Source organism: Ruditapes philippinarum, unplaced genomic scaffold, assembly GCF_026571515.1.
Source record: "Ruditapes philippinarum isolate M1 unplaced genomic scaffold, ASM2657151v2 ctg19144_1_1_1_1, whole genome shotgun sequence".
Classification (NCBI taxonomy): domain Eukaryota; kingdom Metazoa; phylum Mollusca; class Bivalvia; order Venerida; family Veneridae; genus Ruditapes; species Ruditapes philippinarum.
The window spans coordinates 630-15,791 of record NW_026862145.1 but is presented as its reverse complement, the minus strand read 5'-3'; the positions used below and the strand labels follow the sequence as shown (position 1 = coordinate 15,791).

General features: G+C 35.1%; 1 protein-coding gene across 1 annotated transcript; it reads right to left on the bottom strand.

Moving 5' to 3' along the window:
- Positions 1–2,345: 2,345 nt before the first annotated feature.
- LOC132718099 (atrial natriuretic peptide-converting enzyme-like) lies at positions 2,346–14,530 on the bottom strand (the record flags this gene model as incomplete). Its single annotated transcript, XM_060701728.1, has 6 exons — positions 14,455–14,530; positions 12,324–12,431; positions 11,598–11,692; positions 7,042–7,219; positions 2,534–2,542; positions 2,346–2,401 (listed from the first exon to the last, which is right to left on the bottom strand). Coding segments are annotated over exons 1-6 (522 nt in total), but the record flags the coding sequence as incomplete, so codon positions are not given.
- Between the last annotated feature and the right edge of the window lie 632 nt (positions 14,531–15,162).

Here is a 15,162-nt window from a genome sequence, read left to right as displayed (position 1 = left end):
AGTTCTAAGTCAAAAAAGGGCCATAATTATGTAAAGAAGAAAAATAAGAGTTATAGGACTTTGTGCCAATTATCTTAGATTAATCACAGAGAACCCAAGTGTGTGAAGTTTCAATCCATTTCCCTTCAGTAGTTATGGAGATACCAGCTTACATTACAAAAACTTAACCCAAGTATTTCTAAGTCGAAAAAGGGGCATAATTATTGAAAAAAGCAAATCAGAGTTATGGGACTTGTGCCAATCATCTTAGATAATCACAGAGAACAAGTGTGTGAAGTTTCAATCCCATTCCCTTCAGTAGTTATGGAGATACCAGCTTACATACAAAAACTTAACCACAGGGCCGCCGACGTCGCCGCCGACAAATGGGTGACTTGCATTTTAAGCTCGATTATTCTGCGAATAGTCGAGCTAAAAACTCGCGTTTAAAAGTATGTCGTTGGAATGTCTCGAAAATCGACTCTGTTCGACAGTAAGCTATTACAGACGGTTCAGTCAACACTAAGGGATTTTGAAATGATAATTGCCTTATGTATTCATTACATATACATGTATTATATTTTTGGTTTCCAATTGTATAAATTATTTTATTTTTTTACGTAAGAGTCTAATGGAGAAATTATGTCAACAATTAATAGTAGGGATTAAAATCGGCTATGCTTTATTTATTTTTAAAAATAATGGGCCAATTTTGTTCTTAGTTGTATTATTCTTTTATTTTCTCAAATGCTACATGTATGTATGATACATTATCATTCAGAAACATTATATCAATGAAAGACATTTAATATTGTTTATTGCATGTGCGATTTGTCCAGTAATCAAGTTACAGAAGGAAATAACGGAAGTTTGCGTCATTACAGGAGCTCTTTATGATCATCCATTCTATTACATTAAGATGCAGACTTGTACAGAGATACATGTATAAATAGGCAGTCGATCCGCCGCCATCAACAAGATGTGGAACACGTATTGTCCTGTTAATTTTTGATCATCCCTCAGGATAGGGCACTTCTTACAATCAGAGACATAAATAACAGAGATAAGCAGCTCCTATATATTGCATTGAAATATCACTCATGCCTATCAAAAAGTGAAAAATTAGGCATTTTGTAGCAAATAAAACATAATGGATGTACATTTGATCCTTTAATATCATATACCATTTAAAAGGTAAATCTTTTATCTATTGCTGCATGTTAAAATATTGGTAACTTTCCTTGCCTTTCACAGAAAAACATGGCAGAACAAACCCACTGCGCCAGTTTTTTGTCATATGAATAGTTTTGTAACAAAAATTATTAAGTAGTTCTCTTTAAAAAATGATGTAACATTTCTTTAAATGGGAACTGTAACCCCCCAAACCACCCCCGCGCCCCCTTCTGAGGCCTCAAATAGTGAAAAAAATGCCTTATTTTGTCCCCAAACACTTGTTTTATTTTTGAAAAGGTGACAGAGTGGGAATGTGCCCCATTCAGCTTGGGTGTTTGCAGGGGGTCAACAGCCCCCTCATCATCAAGAAACTTTTGGACTTGTGACAGGCTTAAATGGCTTAAAGTCTACCTTAACAATGCTGACAAGCCTTTGACTCTATCTCAATCCATTGAGAAGTTTTGAAAAAAAATCAATGCAAAATAGTGATTTTTGGCAATTTTGAGATGTCCTCCTGTTGCCATGGTAACAGGAAATTTAAAATTAGGCACACTGATAGAAAGATTATGGTCCAGTCAATATTTGTGCCAAGTTTGATCAGTATTGAAGCATTTTTTATAGTTTCATAGCAGTTGAACAGGAGGCTTTTTAATGAAAACAGCCATTTTTCACAATACGCTTGTGCAATAAAGGTAAATATCATACAGTTTATCTCATTTTTATATAATACAGTATATCTTTAATCAAAATCACAGTTCATCTCATCTTTATATCATACAGTTAATTACTTTAATCTTTTTATCATACAGTGTATCTTGTCTTATATCATACAGTATATTTTGTCTCTCTATTTTATCTGTGCTGTTTTTCAAACTTTAAAGCAACACCAGAGTTTAAAACCACCTCCTATGCTGGAGCTTAGAGATTCATAGACTCCAGTTATCTGAACCCATTTAGTTGTCTCTTACAATCACGCCGGGATAAGGCTGCAATTCTTTTGCCTCAACCATTAAAGGCAACCCCTAAACCACAAGATGCGTAAAATATAATGAAATATGTAATGGTTAAAGTACATTGAAGACAAACCTTTTTTGTGATATTATAATTATTGTTAGTACAGTATGTATATTTTTTAAAGCACATATTCTGTACAGAACTATATATACATGACCCATTTGAACAGAGAAATTCACCTGGACATCCTGAAATATATCATTTATACATGGAATCAAACTTAAACCTGGACACCCTGAAATATATCATTTATACATGGAATCAAACTTAAACCTGAACACCCTGAAATATATCATTTATACATGGAATCAAACTTAAACAAAAACATTCTGATATATATCATTTAAACATGGAATCAAACTAAAACCTGGACATCCTGAAATATATCATTTATACATGGAATCAAACTTAAACCTGGACACCCTGAAATATATCATTATTACAAGGACTCAAACTAAAACCTGGACACCCTGAAATATATCATTATTACAAGGACTAAAACTAAAACCAGGACACCCTGAAATATATCATTATTACAAGGACTCAAACTAAAACCTGGACACCCTGAAATATATCATTATTACAAGGACTAAAACTAAAACCTGGACACCCTGAAATATATCATTATTACAAGGACTCAAACTAAAACCTGGACACCCTGAAATATATCATTATTACAAGGACTCAAACTAAAACCTGGACACCCTGAAATATATCATTATTACAAGGACTCAAACTAAAACCTGGACACCCTGAAATATATCATTTATACAAGGAAACAAACTTAAACCTGAACACCCTGAAATATATCATTTATACAAGGACTCAAACTAAAACCTGGACACCCTGAAATATATCATTATTACAAGGACTAAAACTAAAACCTGGACACCCTGAAATATATCATTATTACAAGGACTAAAACTAAAACCTGGACACCCTGAAATATATCATTTATACAAGGAAACAAACTAAAACCTTTACACCCTGAAATATATCATTTATACAAGGAAACAAACTTAAACCAGGACACCCTGTAATACACTCAACTATTCTTAGTGCTTGATAGTAAAAGAGCTTTGATAATATAAAAAATTTTAAGTTCACAAAAGGGCCATTTTTTTCTCTCAAATCCACGTTACAGTTGTAGTCCTTGGAAAGAGTCCTATTATGCTTTCAAAAAAGTGTATAAAATTTCAATTTGTTTCAATTTTAGCAAGATGTCAATAAAATATGAAAAAATCTGAGGTGGTACGCAAATTTTAACATAAATTTTAAGCATAAATAGAACTGCCACTATCATGGCGTGAATACCCCCGCATACCACTTTGTCAGAATCAACAGTGGCCATTTAGAACTCAAGGACAACCTCCCTGCCAAATCTGAGGTTACTTAGCCAGTGCATTGCTAAGTTATGTATTCTACATGCTTCAAATGTGAAAATGTCAAAATCAATACACTCTGGACAGGCATTCTGAAGCAATTGAGGGGAAAAGCTTTATTTTGACAAGGTCCCTGTGACCTTGACCTTTGACCTGGTGACCTCAAAATCAATACGGATTATTTACTAATCATGACTAACCTCCATGCCAAATATGAAGACTGTGGGTCATAGGAATCTTAAGTTATTAGGCGGACAAGCTTTTTGAAGTCAAGGCCCCTGTGACCTTGACCTTTGACCCGGTGACCTCAAAATCAATAGGGGTCATCTACTAATCATGACTAACCTCCATGCCAAATATGAAGACTGTGGGTCAAAGGAATCTTAAGTTATTGGGCGGACAAGCTTTTTGAAGTCAAGGCCCCTGTGGCCTTGACCTTTGACCTGGTGACCTCAAAATCAATAGGGGTCATCTACTAATCACGACTAACCTCCATGCAAAATATGAAGACTGTGGGTCATAGGAATCTTAAGTTATTGGGCGGACAAGCTTTTTGAAGTCAAGGCCCATGTGACCTTTGACCTGGTGACCTCAAAACCAATAGGGGTCATATACTAATCACGACTAACCTCCATGCCAAATATAAAGACTGTCGGTCATAGGAATCTTAAGTTATTGGGCGGACAAGCTTTTTGAAGTCAAGGCCCCTGTGACCTTGACCTTTGACCCGGTGACCTCAAAATCGATAGGGGTCATCTACTAATCATGACTAACCTCCATGCCAAATATGAAGACTGTGGGTCAAAGGAATCTTAAGTTATTGGGCGGACAAGCTTTTTTGAAGTCAAGGCCCCCTGTGACCTGGACCTTTGAGCTGGTGACCTCAAAAATGAATTAGGGGTCATCTACTAATCATGACTAACCTCCATGCCAAATATGAAGACTGTGGGTCAAAGGAATCTTAAGTTATTGGGCGGACAAGAAAAAAACCGACGGACAGCCGGACGGCCGGACAACCTGATTCCAGTATACCCCCCTTACAACTTTGTTGTGCGGGGTATAATGATATCAAAAGTGCTTGAAAGAGTTACCTCCTTCTGTCTACAGGCAGGGGGGTCATGATATTTGACAAGTGTGCAAACTTTCAAAACCATATTGAGGAGTTACAAAAACTTAAACTTAAGTCAAGTGGTTAGACGACACCAACACTCTTTCACTGTGATAGCTCTAATTATTCTTATAATTATTGAGACAAAAAGCAAAAAAAAGGGAATGTGTTTGTTAAACACAAATGCCCCGGCTAATATTCTTGTCAGTAACAATATTTCAAAAAATGTTTACCCATTCACTCAGTTATGAACAGAAAAATTGCCAAAAATTGTAAACACAAGTTATATAGCTTGACAAAGTCATGGCATTTTGTAATTGTGAAAAATATAAGTTGCCAAGTCATTGCTCTGACTTGTGAAGTTGAAAAATATTCAACCTCATGCAAGTTATCTTCCTACCAAATATGAAATACATCTGTCAATAAATAAAGGCTGTATGGGCAAAAGTGTAAAAATCTATTTTGAGCACTAATGACCTTGACCAAACTGACCCCTAACTCTATCCAAAGGAAGAATACCATGTAAGTTATCTTCCTACCAAATATGAAATACATCTGTCAATAAATAAAGCCTGTATGGGCAAAAGTGTAAAAATCTATTTTGAGCACTGGTGACCTTGACCCAACTGACCCTTACTCCATCCAAAGGAAGAATACCATGCAAGTTATCTTCCTACCAAATATAAAATATATCTGTCACTTAATAAAGGCTGTATGAGCAAATGTGTAAAAAATTATTTTTAGCACTGGTGACCTTGACCCAACTGACCACTAACTCCGTCAAATTTTATGTTTCTATCAATTATAAATAACATCTGTCTATAGAATAAGGTTAATACACCTGTAAAAATCTATTTTCAACATTGGTGACCTTTACATTGGTAACATAGACCTTGACCCAAATGACCCCTTACTACACCAAAAGAAGGAGGACCTCGCTTGGCATGTTTCTATTAAACTAAGACATCAACTAAAAAATAAAGGCTGTACGAGCAAAAATGTTTATATTTATTGTTTAAACCAGTGACCTTGACCTTGACCCTAGAGACTGCTGACTACACAAACAAGAACCGGTTGAACCGGGTGATGCTCCCCGAGAAGGTTCTGGACACAGGAAAGTGTAAAAAAATGAACAAAGGGCAAAAAGTCCAATATTAGGCAAGGCGGAGTTATGTTTTTTTGCACTGCACTTCTATTCAATGAGATCTATTTATCTATGAAGTTTCCTGATGATATCAGAGTTATGTCCCGGGTAAAATTCAAAGTGTAAAAATGAACAAAGGGCAATAACTCCAAAATTAGACCAGGCTTTGTTTAGGTTCTTTAAGCATTGTAGTTCTATCCAATGATATCTAGCTACCTACAAAGTTTCATGTTGATATCTCTATTAGTTTTAAAGTTATGTCCCGGACAAAAGTCAAAAAAGTAAAAATAAACAAAAGGCAATTACTTCAAAATAAGGCAAGGCAGAGTAATGATTCTTAAACACTGCACTTCTACCCAATGAGACCTATCTATCTACAAAGTTTCATGTTGATATTTCTTATAGTTTTAGAGTAATGTCCCGGACAAAGTTCAAAGTGTCAAAATGAACAAAGGGCGATAACTCCAAAAGTAGGCAAGACAGTGTTACAATTCTTGTGCATTGCACACCTACTCAATAATATCTATCTACCTACAAAGTTTCATGTTGATACCTCTTGTTGTTTCAAAGTTATGTCCTGGACAAGAAAAGGGGACGCATGGACGGACAAGGCGGCGACTATATGCTCCCCCGAAATTTTTGAGGAGCATAAAAATTAGAGGACCATCAAAGGTATCCACCTACTAAATATGAAAGATATCATTAAAGAAATTAAGCAATTAGGAGAAACTTAAGATAAATCCAACTTGCCGAAATAGGTTAACCAGACAAGGCCCTATTTTCAAAGTGAAAAAAGGGAAATAACTGGGACATATGGATGACACAGTTATATAACTTGGCAATATCATGTACTTTGTAGTGATAAGTAAGTGTGGAAATTATAAAGTCATTAGTATAGATAGAAACTTAAGATATTTCCAACTTGCCGTTTTTAGGTTAACCATAATTCATTTTTTAAGTGCTGAAAAAGGACCATAACTTGGTGGCAAATGGAAGCCATAGTTATGTAACTTGCCCAAGATCATATACTTTGTTATGGATAAGTAAGTGTGTAAATTATGAAGCCATTGGTACAGGTAGAATTTAAGAAAAACCCAACTTGCCGTTCTAGGTTAACCTCGTACGGACAGATGGACGGTTCAATTACTATATGCCCGGGGGCATAAAAATCAAACTGTAAAATATAGGAAGCTGTACACATACTTTTATTACAATGTTAATATAGGTAGCTATACACATACTTTCATTAACAATCAGCTTAGCATTATCTGTATCAACAGAGATAGAGTTACTGCCTGTACACACATAAACCCCAGAATCGCTAATTTTTGCTTCCCTGATCACCAGTGTACCTCCTTCTGTATTTTTTGGCTTTTCCATGTTCTCTTCCTGCTTACTCCATTTTATTTCATATGGAATCTGAAAAATATTAATTCACTAACATAAATATATCAATTCACTAACATAAATACATGTATATCAATTCACCAAATAAATCAGATTCTAAATCTATATCAAAACAGACTCTGAATCAATTCACAAATAGTACAAGATGACCATGATAGTCCTTATATATATTGTTCACCTAATTATAAACGCTCAACAAAGAGGAACAATTAAAATTGTTTAATATGAATGAAAAAAAGGCAGATTTAAGGTCTTAATCTAAAACTGATATCACAATGGTGATATCTGCATATGAAATAGTTCACACTATAAAACAGTTATTGCAAACCCTATATGTATGTGTGGATGTAGTCTATGCTTCATGACGGTCCATTAAGACATAAAAAAGCAGATTTTGATTTGGAGTACAGACCTGATCATATCACAAGTCATGCACAAAAATGTTCATTTGAAGCACGAACCGTGATAGAGAACTGATGAAAATCAGTAGTTAATATGAACGTTACTGTATATTAAATTCAATGATTGCGGAAGACACAAGTTATGAAACAAGAACTGTCGAAGGACAGTAACGCTCGACTATTCGAAAAGTTGTCACAAGGGTGTTTCATTAAGTAAAATAATGCTTACCTATATGAATACATAAAATTGTCCGAAAAGGTACAAACCCTTCAGTAGTTATGGAGATGCCAGCTTACAAGAAAAAATTTACCTAGAATTTCTTAGTCGAAAAAGGGGCATAATTATGCAAAAAAGCAAATCAGAGTTATGGGACTTGTGCCAATCATCTTAGATAATCACAGAGAACAAGTGTGTGAAGTTTCAATCCATTCCCTTCAGTAGTTATGGAAATACCAGCTTACATGCAAAAACTTAACCAAGAATTTCTAAGTCGAAAAAGGGGCATAATTATGTAAACAAGAGGGCCATGATGGCCATAGATTGCTCACCTGACCCATCAAACTCATCCAAACAATAACCTAGACAAGCATTCTGACCAAGTCTCAAGACAGGTGAGTCAAAAATGTGACCACTACACTGTTAACAAGGATTATCCATATTTGAGCAGTGTGACCTAGTTTTTTACCCAGGTAACCCATATTCAAACTTGACCTAGAAATCATCAAAACAAACTTTCAGACCAATTTCCAGGATACTTGGATCAAAACAGTAGCAACTAGAGTGTTAACAAAATTTTTTTCTATTTTTAGCTCAAGTGACCTAGTTTCACATGCGATTTCGAACTCATCCCAACAATTACCTAGACAAGCATCCTGACCAAGTTTGATGATAATTGAGTCTAAAATGTGACCACTAGAATGTTAACAAGGTTTTTCCATATTTGGGCGGTGTGACCAAGTTTTTCATTCGAGATGACCCATGTTCGAACTTGACTTAGAAAACATCAAAACAAACATTCAGACCAATTTACAGGTTATTTGGATCACAACAATAGCCACTAGAGTGTTAACAAGATTTTTCTATTTTTAGCTCCTGTGACCTAGTTTTTCATCCGAGGTGACCCATGTTAGATTTAATCCCAGCAATTACCTAGACAGGTTTCCTGACCAAGTCTGATGACAATTGAGTCAAAATTACGACCAATAGAGTGTTAACAAGGTTTTTCTATTTTTAGCTCCTGTGACCTAGTTTTTCATCCGAGATGACCCATGTTCTAACTCATCGGAGCAAGTACCTAGGCAAGCATCCTGATCAAGTTTGATGACACTTGTGTCAAAAATGTGACCACTAGAGTGTTAACAAGATTTTTCTATTTTTAGCTCCTGTGACCTAGTTTTTCATCCGAGACGACCCATGTTCGAACTCATCTGAGCTATCACCTAGACAAGCATCCTTACCAAGTTTGATGATGATTGAGGCAAAAATGTGACCGCTAGAGTGTTAATAAGGTTTTTCTATTTTTAGCTCCGGTGACCTAGTTTTTCATCCGAGATGACCCATGTTCGAACTCATCCAAGCTATCACCTAGACAAGCATCTTGACCAAGTTTGATGATGATTGATGCAAAAATGTGACCGCTAGAGTGTTAACAAGGTTTTTCTATTTTTAGCTCCGGTGACCTACTTTTTCATCCAAGATGACCCATGTTCGAACTCATGCGAGCTATTACCTAGACAAGCATCCTGACCAAGTTTGATGATGTTTGAGACAAAAATGTGACCGCTAGAGTGTTAACATGGTTTTTCTATTTTTAGCTCTTGTGACCTAGAGTTTCATCCGAGATGACCCATGTTCAAACTCATCCGAGCTATCAACTAGATAAGCATCCTGACCAAGTTTGATGATGATTGAGGCAAAAATGTAACCGCTGGAGTGTTTACAAGGTTTTTCTATTTTTAGCTCCGGTGACCTAGTTTTTCATCTGAGATGACACATGTTCAAACTCATCCGAGCTAACACTTAGACAAGCATCTTGACCGAGTTTGATGAGGATTGATGCAAAAATGTGACCGCTACAGTGTTAACAAGGTTTTTCTATTTTTAGCTCCGGTGACCTACTTTTTCATCCGAGATGACCCATGTTCAAACTCATCCGAGCTATCACCTAGACAAACATCCTGACCAAGTTTGATGATGATTGAGGCAAAATTGTGACCTCTAGAGTGTTAACAAGGTTTTTCTATTTTTAGTTCTTGTGACCTAGTTTTTCATCCGAGATGACCCATGTTCGAACTCATCCGAGCTATCAACTAGATAAGCATCCTGACCAAGTTTGATGATGATTGAGGCAAAAATGCGACTGCTGGAGTGTTAACAACTAAATGTGAACGGACGACGGACAATCATCGATCCTAAAAGCTCACCCTGAGCATGCTCAGGTGAGCTAAAAAGCAAATCAGAGTTATGGGACTTGTGCCAATCATCTAAGATAATCACAGAGAACAAGTGTGTGAAGTTTCAATCCATTCCCTTCAGTAGTTATGGAGATACCAGCTTACACGCAAAAAATTAACCAAGAATTTCTAAGTCGAAAAAGGGGCATAATTATGTAAAAAAGTCAATCAGAGTTATGGGACTTGTGCCAATAATCTTAGATAATCACACAGAACAAATGTGTGAAGTTTCAATCCATTCCCTTCAGTAGTTATGGAGATACTAGCTTACACGCAAAAACTTAACCAAGAATTTCTAAGTCGAAAAAGGGGCATAATTATGCAAAAAAGCAAATCAGAGTTATGGGACTTGTGCCAATTATCTTAGATAGTCACAGAAAACAAGTTTGTGAAGTTTCAATCCATTCCCTTCAGTAGTTATGGAGATACCAGCTTACATGCAAAAACTTAACCAAGAATTTCTAAGTCGAAAAAGGGGCATAATTATGTAAAAAAGCAAATCAGAGTTATGAGACTTGTGCCAATCATCTCAGATAATCACAGAGAACAAGTGTGTGAAGTTTCAATCCATTCCCTTCAGTAGTTATTGAGATACCAGCTTACATGCAAAAACTTAACCACAGGGATGCCAACGCCAACAAATGGGCGACTGCATTAGCTTGATTATTCTGCGAATAGTCGAGCTAAAAAGGTAAATGGAAAATCATTGGTTGATATGAAGAGTCAATAGTTGATTTTGAAATTGTTGGTCGCTATGGGAAGTTAATGGCTAATACAGCAAGTTACTGGTTTCTATAGAAAGTCATTGATTGCTATAGTTGTCAATCGTTGCTATGGAAGGTCAAGTGTTGCTTTGTTAGTCACTAGTTGCTTTGGAATAACAATTTGTTGCTATGGAAGTCATTGGTTGCTAAGGGAAGTTACTGGTGGCTATGAATCCGCTGGTTACCTTGGAAAGTAAAATGGTTGCAATAGAAGTCAAAGTTTGTTATCGAAAGTCAGTTCTTGCTAAGGAAAGTCAATGACTGCAATGGTCACTTGTTGCTTAGGAAAGCCAACTCCCGGGATTGGGCCAATTTTGACCAAAGGGTTGTTTAAAGAACTTGGCCAACTAGTTAATGTTTCATAAGTTTAACCAACAAGGTCCATTAGATAATTTTTCCTGCCATTTATATGCCAAAGTCATAGCCAATAAACATACGAGGTAAAACATAATCACCAGAACAGGGCTAATCTATGGAAAATCTTTGACACTCCAGGACTGGGCAAACTTTGACTAGAGCTTTTTAAGAGCTTTATATCAGGAACATTTCTGCTTCGTTTGAACAATAATGGCCTATTGGTATATAAGGAGATATTGTTATAAACAATTTCAAAATGTTGATGCCATAAATGTTGTACAACATATGACAGGAATATCTCACCTCTGAGTAATATGTGCTCAGGTGCACTTAAATGTGTTGAAATAAGTCTAAGAAAGAACTCATTTGATTTTAATATGCAATCAAATACATACAGTAACAAAAATTACGTACATGGTCCAACTTGACAGTAGCTTCACATAAAAACCTCACAGTTTCACCCTCGAATACTTCCTCTACTGAATTTTTTACATTCACTTGTATACCACCTTAAAACAAAAGATATATCAATTCATTTCCATCAAGACAACCTTATATAGAACTGCAGAAACACATCCAGAAAAATGATAACTACATTTGTAACTAACTTAACTCCTACATGTATACCAAACAACTAAGCTATTGTCCTTTTGAAAAACAATGTCTACATACAGACAAACAATTCTCATACATGTCAGTCGCATAGCTTCCTATAGGCAGAGGCCTTTTTTTTTCTTTCAAGAAATTGAAAAAAATAAAAAAATAAAGTTTTTTCTACCTGCAATTTTTAATAGGCCCCTAAATAAATCTACTGTTCTAAATCTATGTCTCTGACAACACAGTACAATTTGTTTCTTGAGAACCTGTAGATTTGTTTCCCCTAGACTTCAAATTACACATAGGTCTATCCCAAGCTACTCCCCTGTCTGTGACCTGTGGCTTTCACAAAAATAAGGTTAAATGTAACAATTAAAACAAAACAATTTTAACAGTCTTTAAAGCCTTAAAAGTTACAGGTTTAGTTGTCAAGTGAAAATGTATTTCAACAGTTTCTGAAGGACAACAAATTTATTTCTATGTATTTCTAATTAAAAACAAATTATACAGGAAAATGAAACGTATGTAAGTTAAATGTCTTACAATTAGCCTCATCTGATTTATCTTGACAATCTTCTATAGCATCACAAATACGCTCTAATGGAATACACACCTTACCCCCACAATGATGTTCTTCGTCCATACAGTATGCTGAAATACATGTATAACTCATTAGATCAAAGTGTTGTCAGCCATTTTTTGAACATTTTTGGGTGCTCTAAATCAAGCATATTGGCATAATGCATGTTTTCTTATCTGGTAATATACCAATGTCAGCTTAATTGTTATGCAAGAATAAGATAACAATAATTCAAAGGTTTTAATAAAACAATGGCAATATTGTGGCAAAATATACCCATCATAAAAGATTTTGATGTACATGTTTGCATAACCTGTAGGTAAGACTTTGCTTGACCTTTGAACTGGATCATGTATGAAGCAATATATCTAAAGGTGGTGAACATTTCTATCATTTTTTATCATAAAAATTCTTCCATACATATAGGACATATGGTCCAGACAAAATCCAGATATTTCATCATCTTTATTGACCCTGACATCACCTAAATTGACCTAAAATACTAGTGCCATGGCAGTTTTCATGATAGTGACCATTTGTGTTACAATTCCTCAATAAATGATGACTAAATGGTACCTATAAAAAATTTTATTTGAACTTTGACCCCTATGTGTGACATTGACCTTAGTCGCAGGGACCTGAATTTGGCGCCTGACATTCTGCGCTAACATTTGTACCAAGTAAAATTAAAATCCCTCTATGGATGTACAAATTTTGCTCAAGAAAAGCGTTTTTATATGAACTCTATGTGTCTATCTATAAAGTTTCCTATAAATACGTCCATGCTTGTAGGAGATATGCTCATGACAAAATCTTGATATTTCATAATCTCAGTGACCTTGACCTTTGCATAAACCAACCTAAAATACTATGCCATGGCAATCCCTCAATACATGATGACTAAATGGTCCCTATACACATTTTTTAACTTTTATTTTAACTTTGACCCCTATCTATGACACAGGGACCTGAATTTTGCACCTGACATCATGCATCACAATGGTGAACTTTTGTACCAAGTTAGATTGAAATCCCTCTATGAATGTATATAACAAGCAATTTTGAATGACATTTATTTGTGACCTAGACCTTTGACCTAGAGACCTGGTACATGTAAATGAGACAGCTTGTCATAGAGGGTATTATTTTCTATAAAGTTTCATAAAAATATCTCCATGCTTGCAGGAGATATGCTCTGGACAAAATCTGGATATTTCATAATCTTCAGTGACCTTGACCTTGCATATATTGATCTTAGTAACAAGTTTTACAGATGTTGTCATGATAATGACCATTTGTGTTACAATCCAATAATAATGATGACTAAATGGTCCCTATACATATTTTCATAGTTTTATTTGAACTTTGACGCCTATGTGGGACCTTGACCTTAGCTGCAAGAACCTGAATTTTGCATCTGACAATGGTGATTTTTGCGATGTAATATTAAAATCCTCCTCCGAATGTAAAAGTTTTGCTCTAACAAGCATTTTTCAATGACCTGTAAATGTCACCTTGACCTTTGTACTAGAGACCTGGTTCATGCCTGCAATATGGCTTCTCATAGTGGTAAACATTTCTATGAAGTTTCATCAAAATCCCTCCATGCATGTAGGAGATATGCTCTGGACATGAAGTGGACACTGCCTGCCAGAGTCGTTTCTATAGTACAAGTTTTTCTAACAGGCATGTAAAAAGATAACAACAAGGTATAGAATCTTTACGAAATGTCTTTGTTTTTTTCTTAAACTGTGCAATGAGTTATCTTCTCTTGCCTGCAAATGAAGGTGATGGTCTTTAAAAAAGTTGTCAAATTTACAAGTAAGCTATGGCATCCTTTTGTTTAACAGCTAACAAAGCTAACAGTAATACAGAACTGTTTCCTTTCCTTTATCTCCCAAAATATGAACACCAACTAAAATACATTCTAAATGCACTAACTTAAAATATATGAAATATAACTTAAATGAAATATATATTTTCATAACTCAACAAAAAAACATCTCTGCTGATATCAAAATTTTCAAACAAGTTTATTTGTTGTAGCACATAATGATGTTAATAGTTAGGAATATCAATAAAGAAATCACTTACTACAATTATTTTCATCTTCACCAAAAGTGCAGTCTCTATGACCATCACACCTTTCCCCTTTTGAAAACACCACCATATTTACATTAAATTCGGACAAACCTGTTATATGATGTAATATGTTTTTACCTTCACTTTTTCGAATGTTAAATTTCCCTAGGCCTCTGGGATTTTCAATTTTTTTAATGAAAGTGTCAAAAAAAAAGGATATTTTACAATTCAAACCCAGTAAAACATTACGATAGATTTGGTGGAAAATTTCGTAGGGTTTTATCTTATTTTTTTTAAATGATTTTGTTAAAAACCCCTGCGAAAAATATTGGAACGGGATCAGTTTTCACAATCTTCCCCTTTAAAGGGAAGGGTTTTTTTTCAAAAAAACACAGGTTATTGTTTTTTATGACTAGAAATATCATCACTTGCTTAAAGAATAAAAGAAAAACAGCTTCTCAAGCAGGCCCACAGTACACTTAAAAACTTGCAAAGGTAAGGACAGTTTAGTTTAGTTTTGCTACTCTTGGTTTATTTTTATGTTACAGTTAGATTTAGTTTTCAAATTCAGATCATCACAGTTTTTGTTCGGTAATAAATAAATAGCACATGGGTTTGTGTGTAACAGTTAAAATATACCCCTCGTGAAAAAATACTGTTACTGAGGTGTACAGTATTTTCCTCGGGATGATAATTTTACTGTTACCACAAACCCATGTG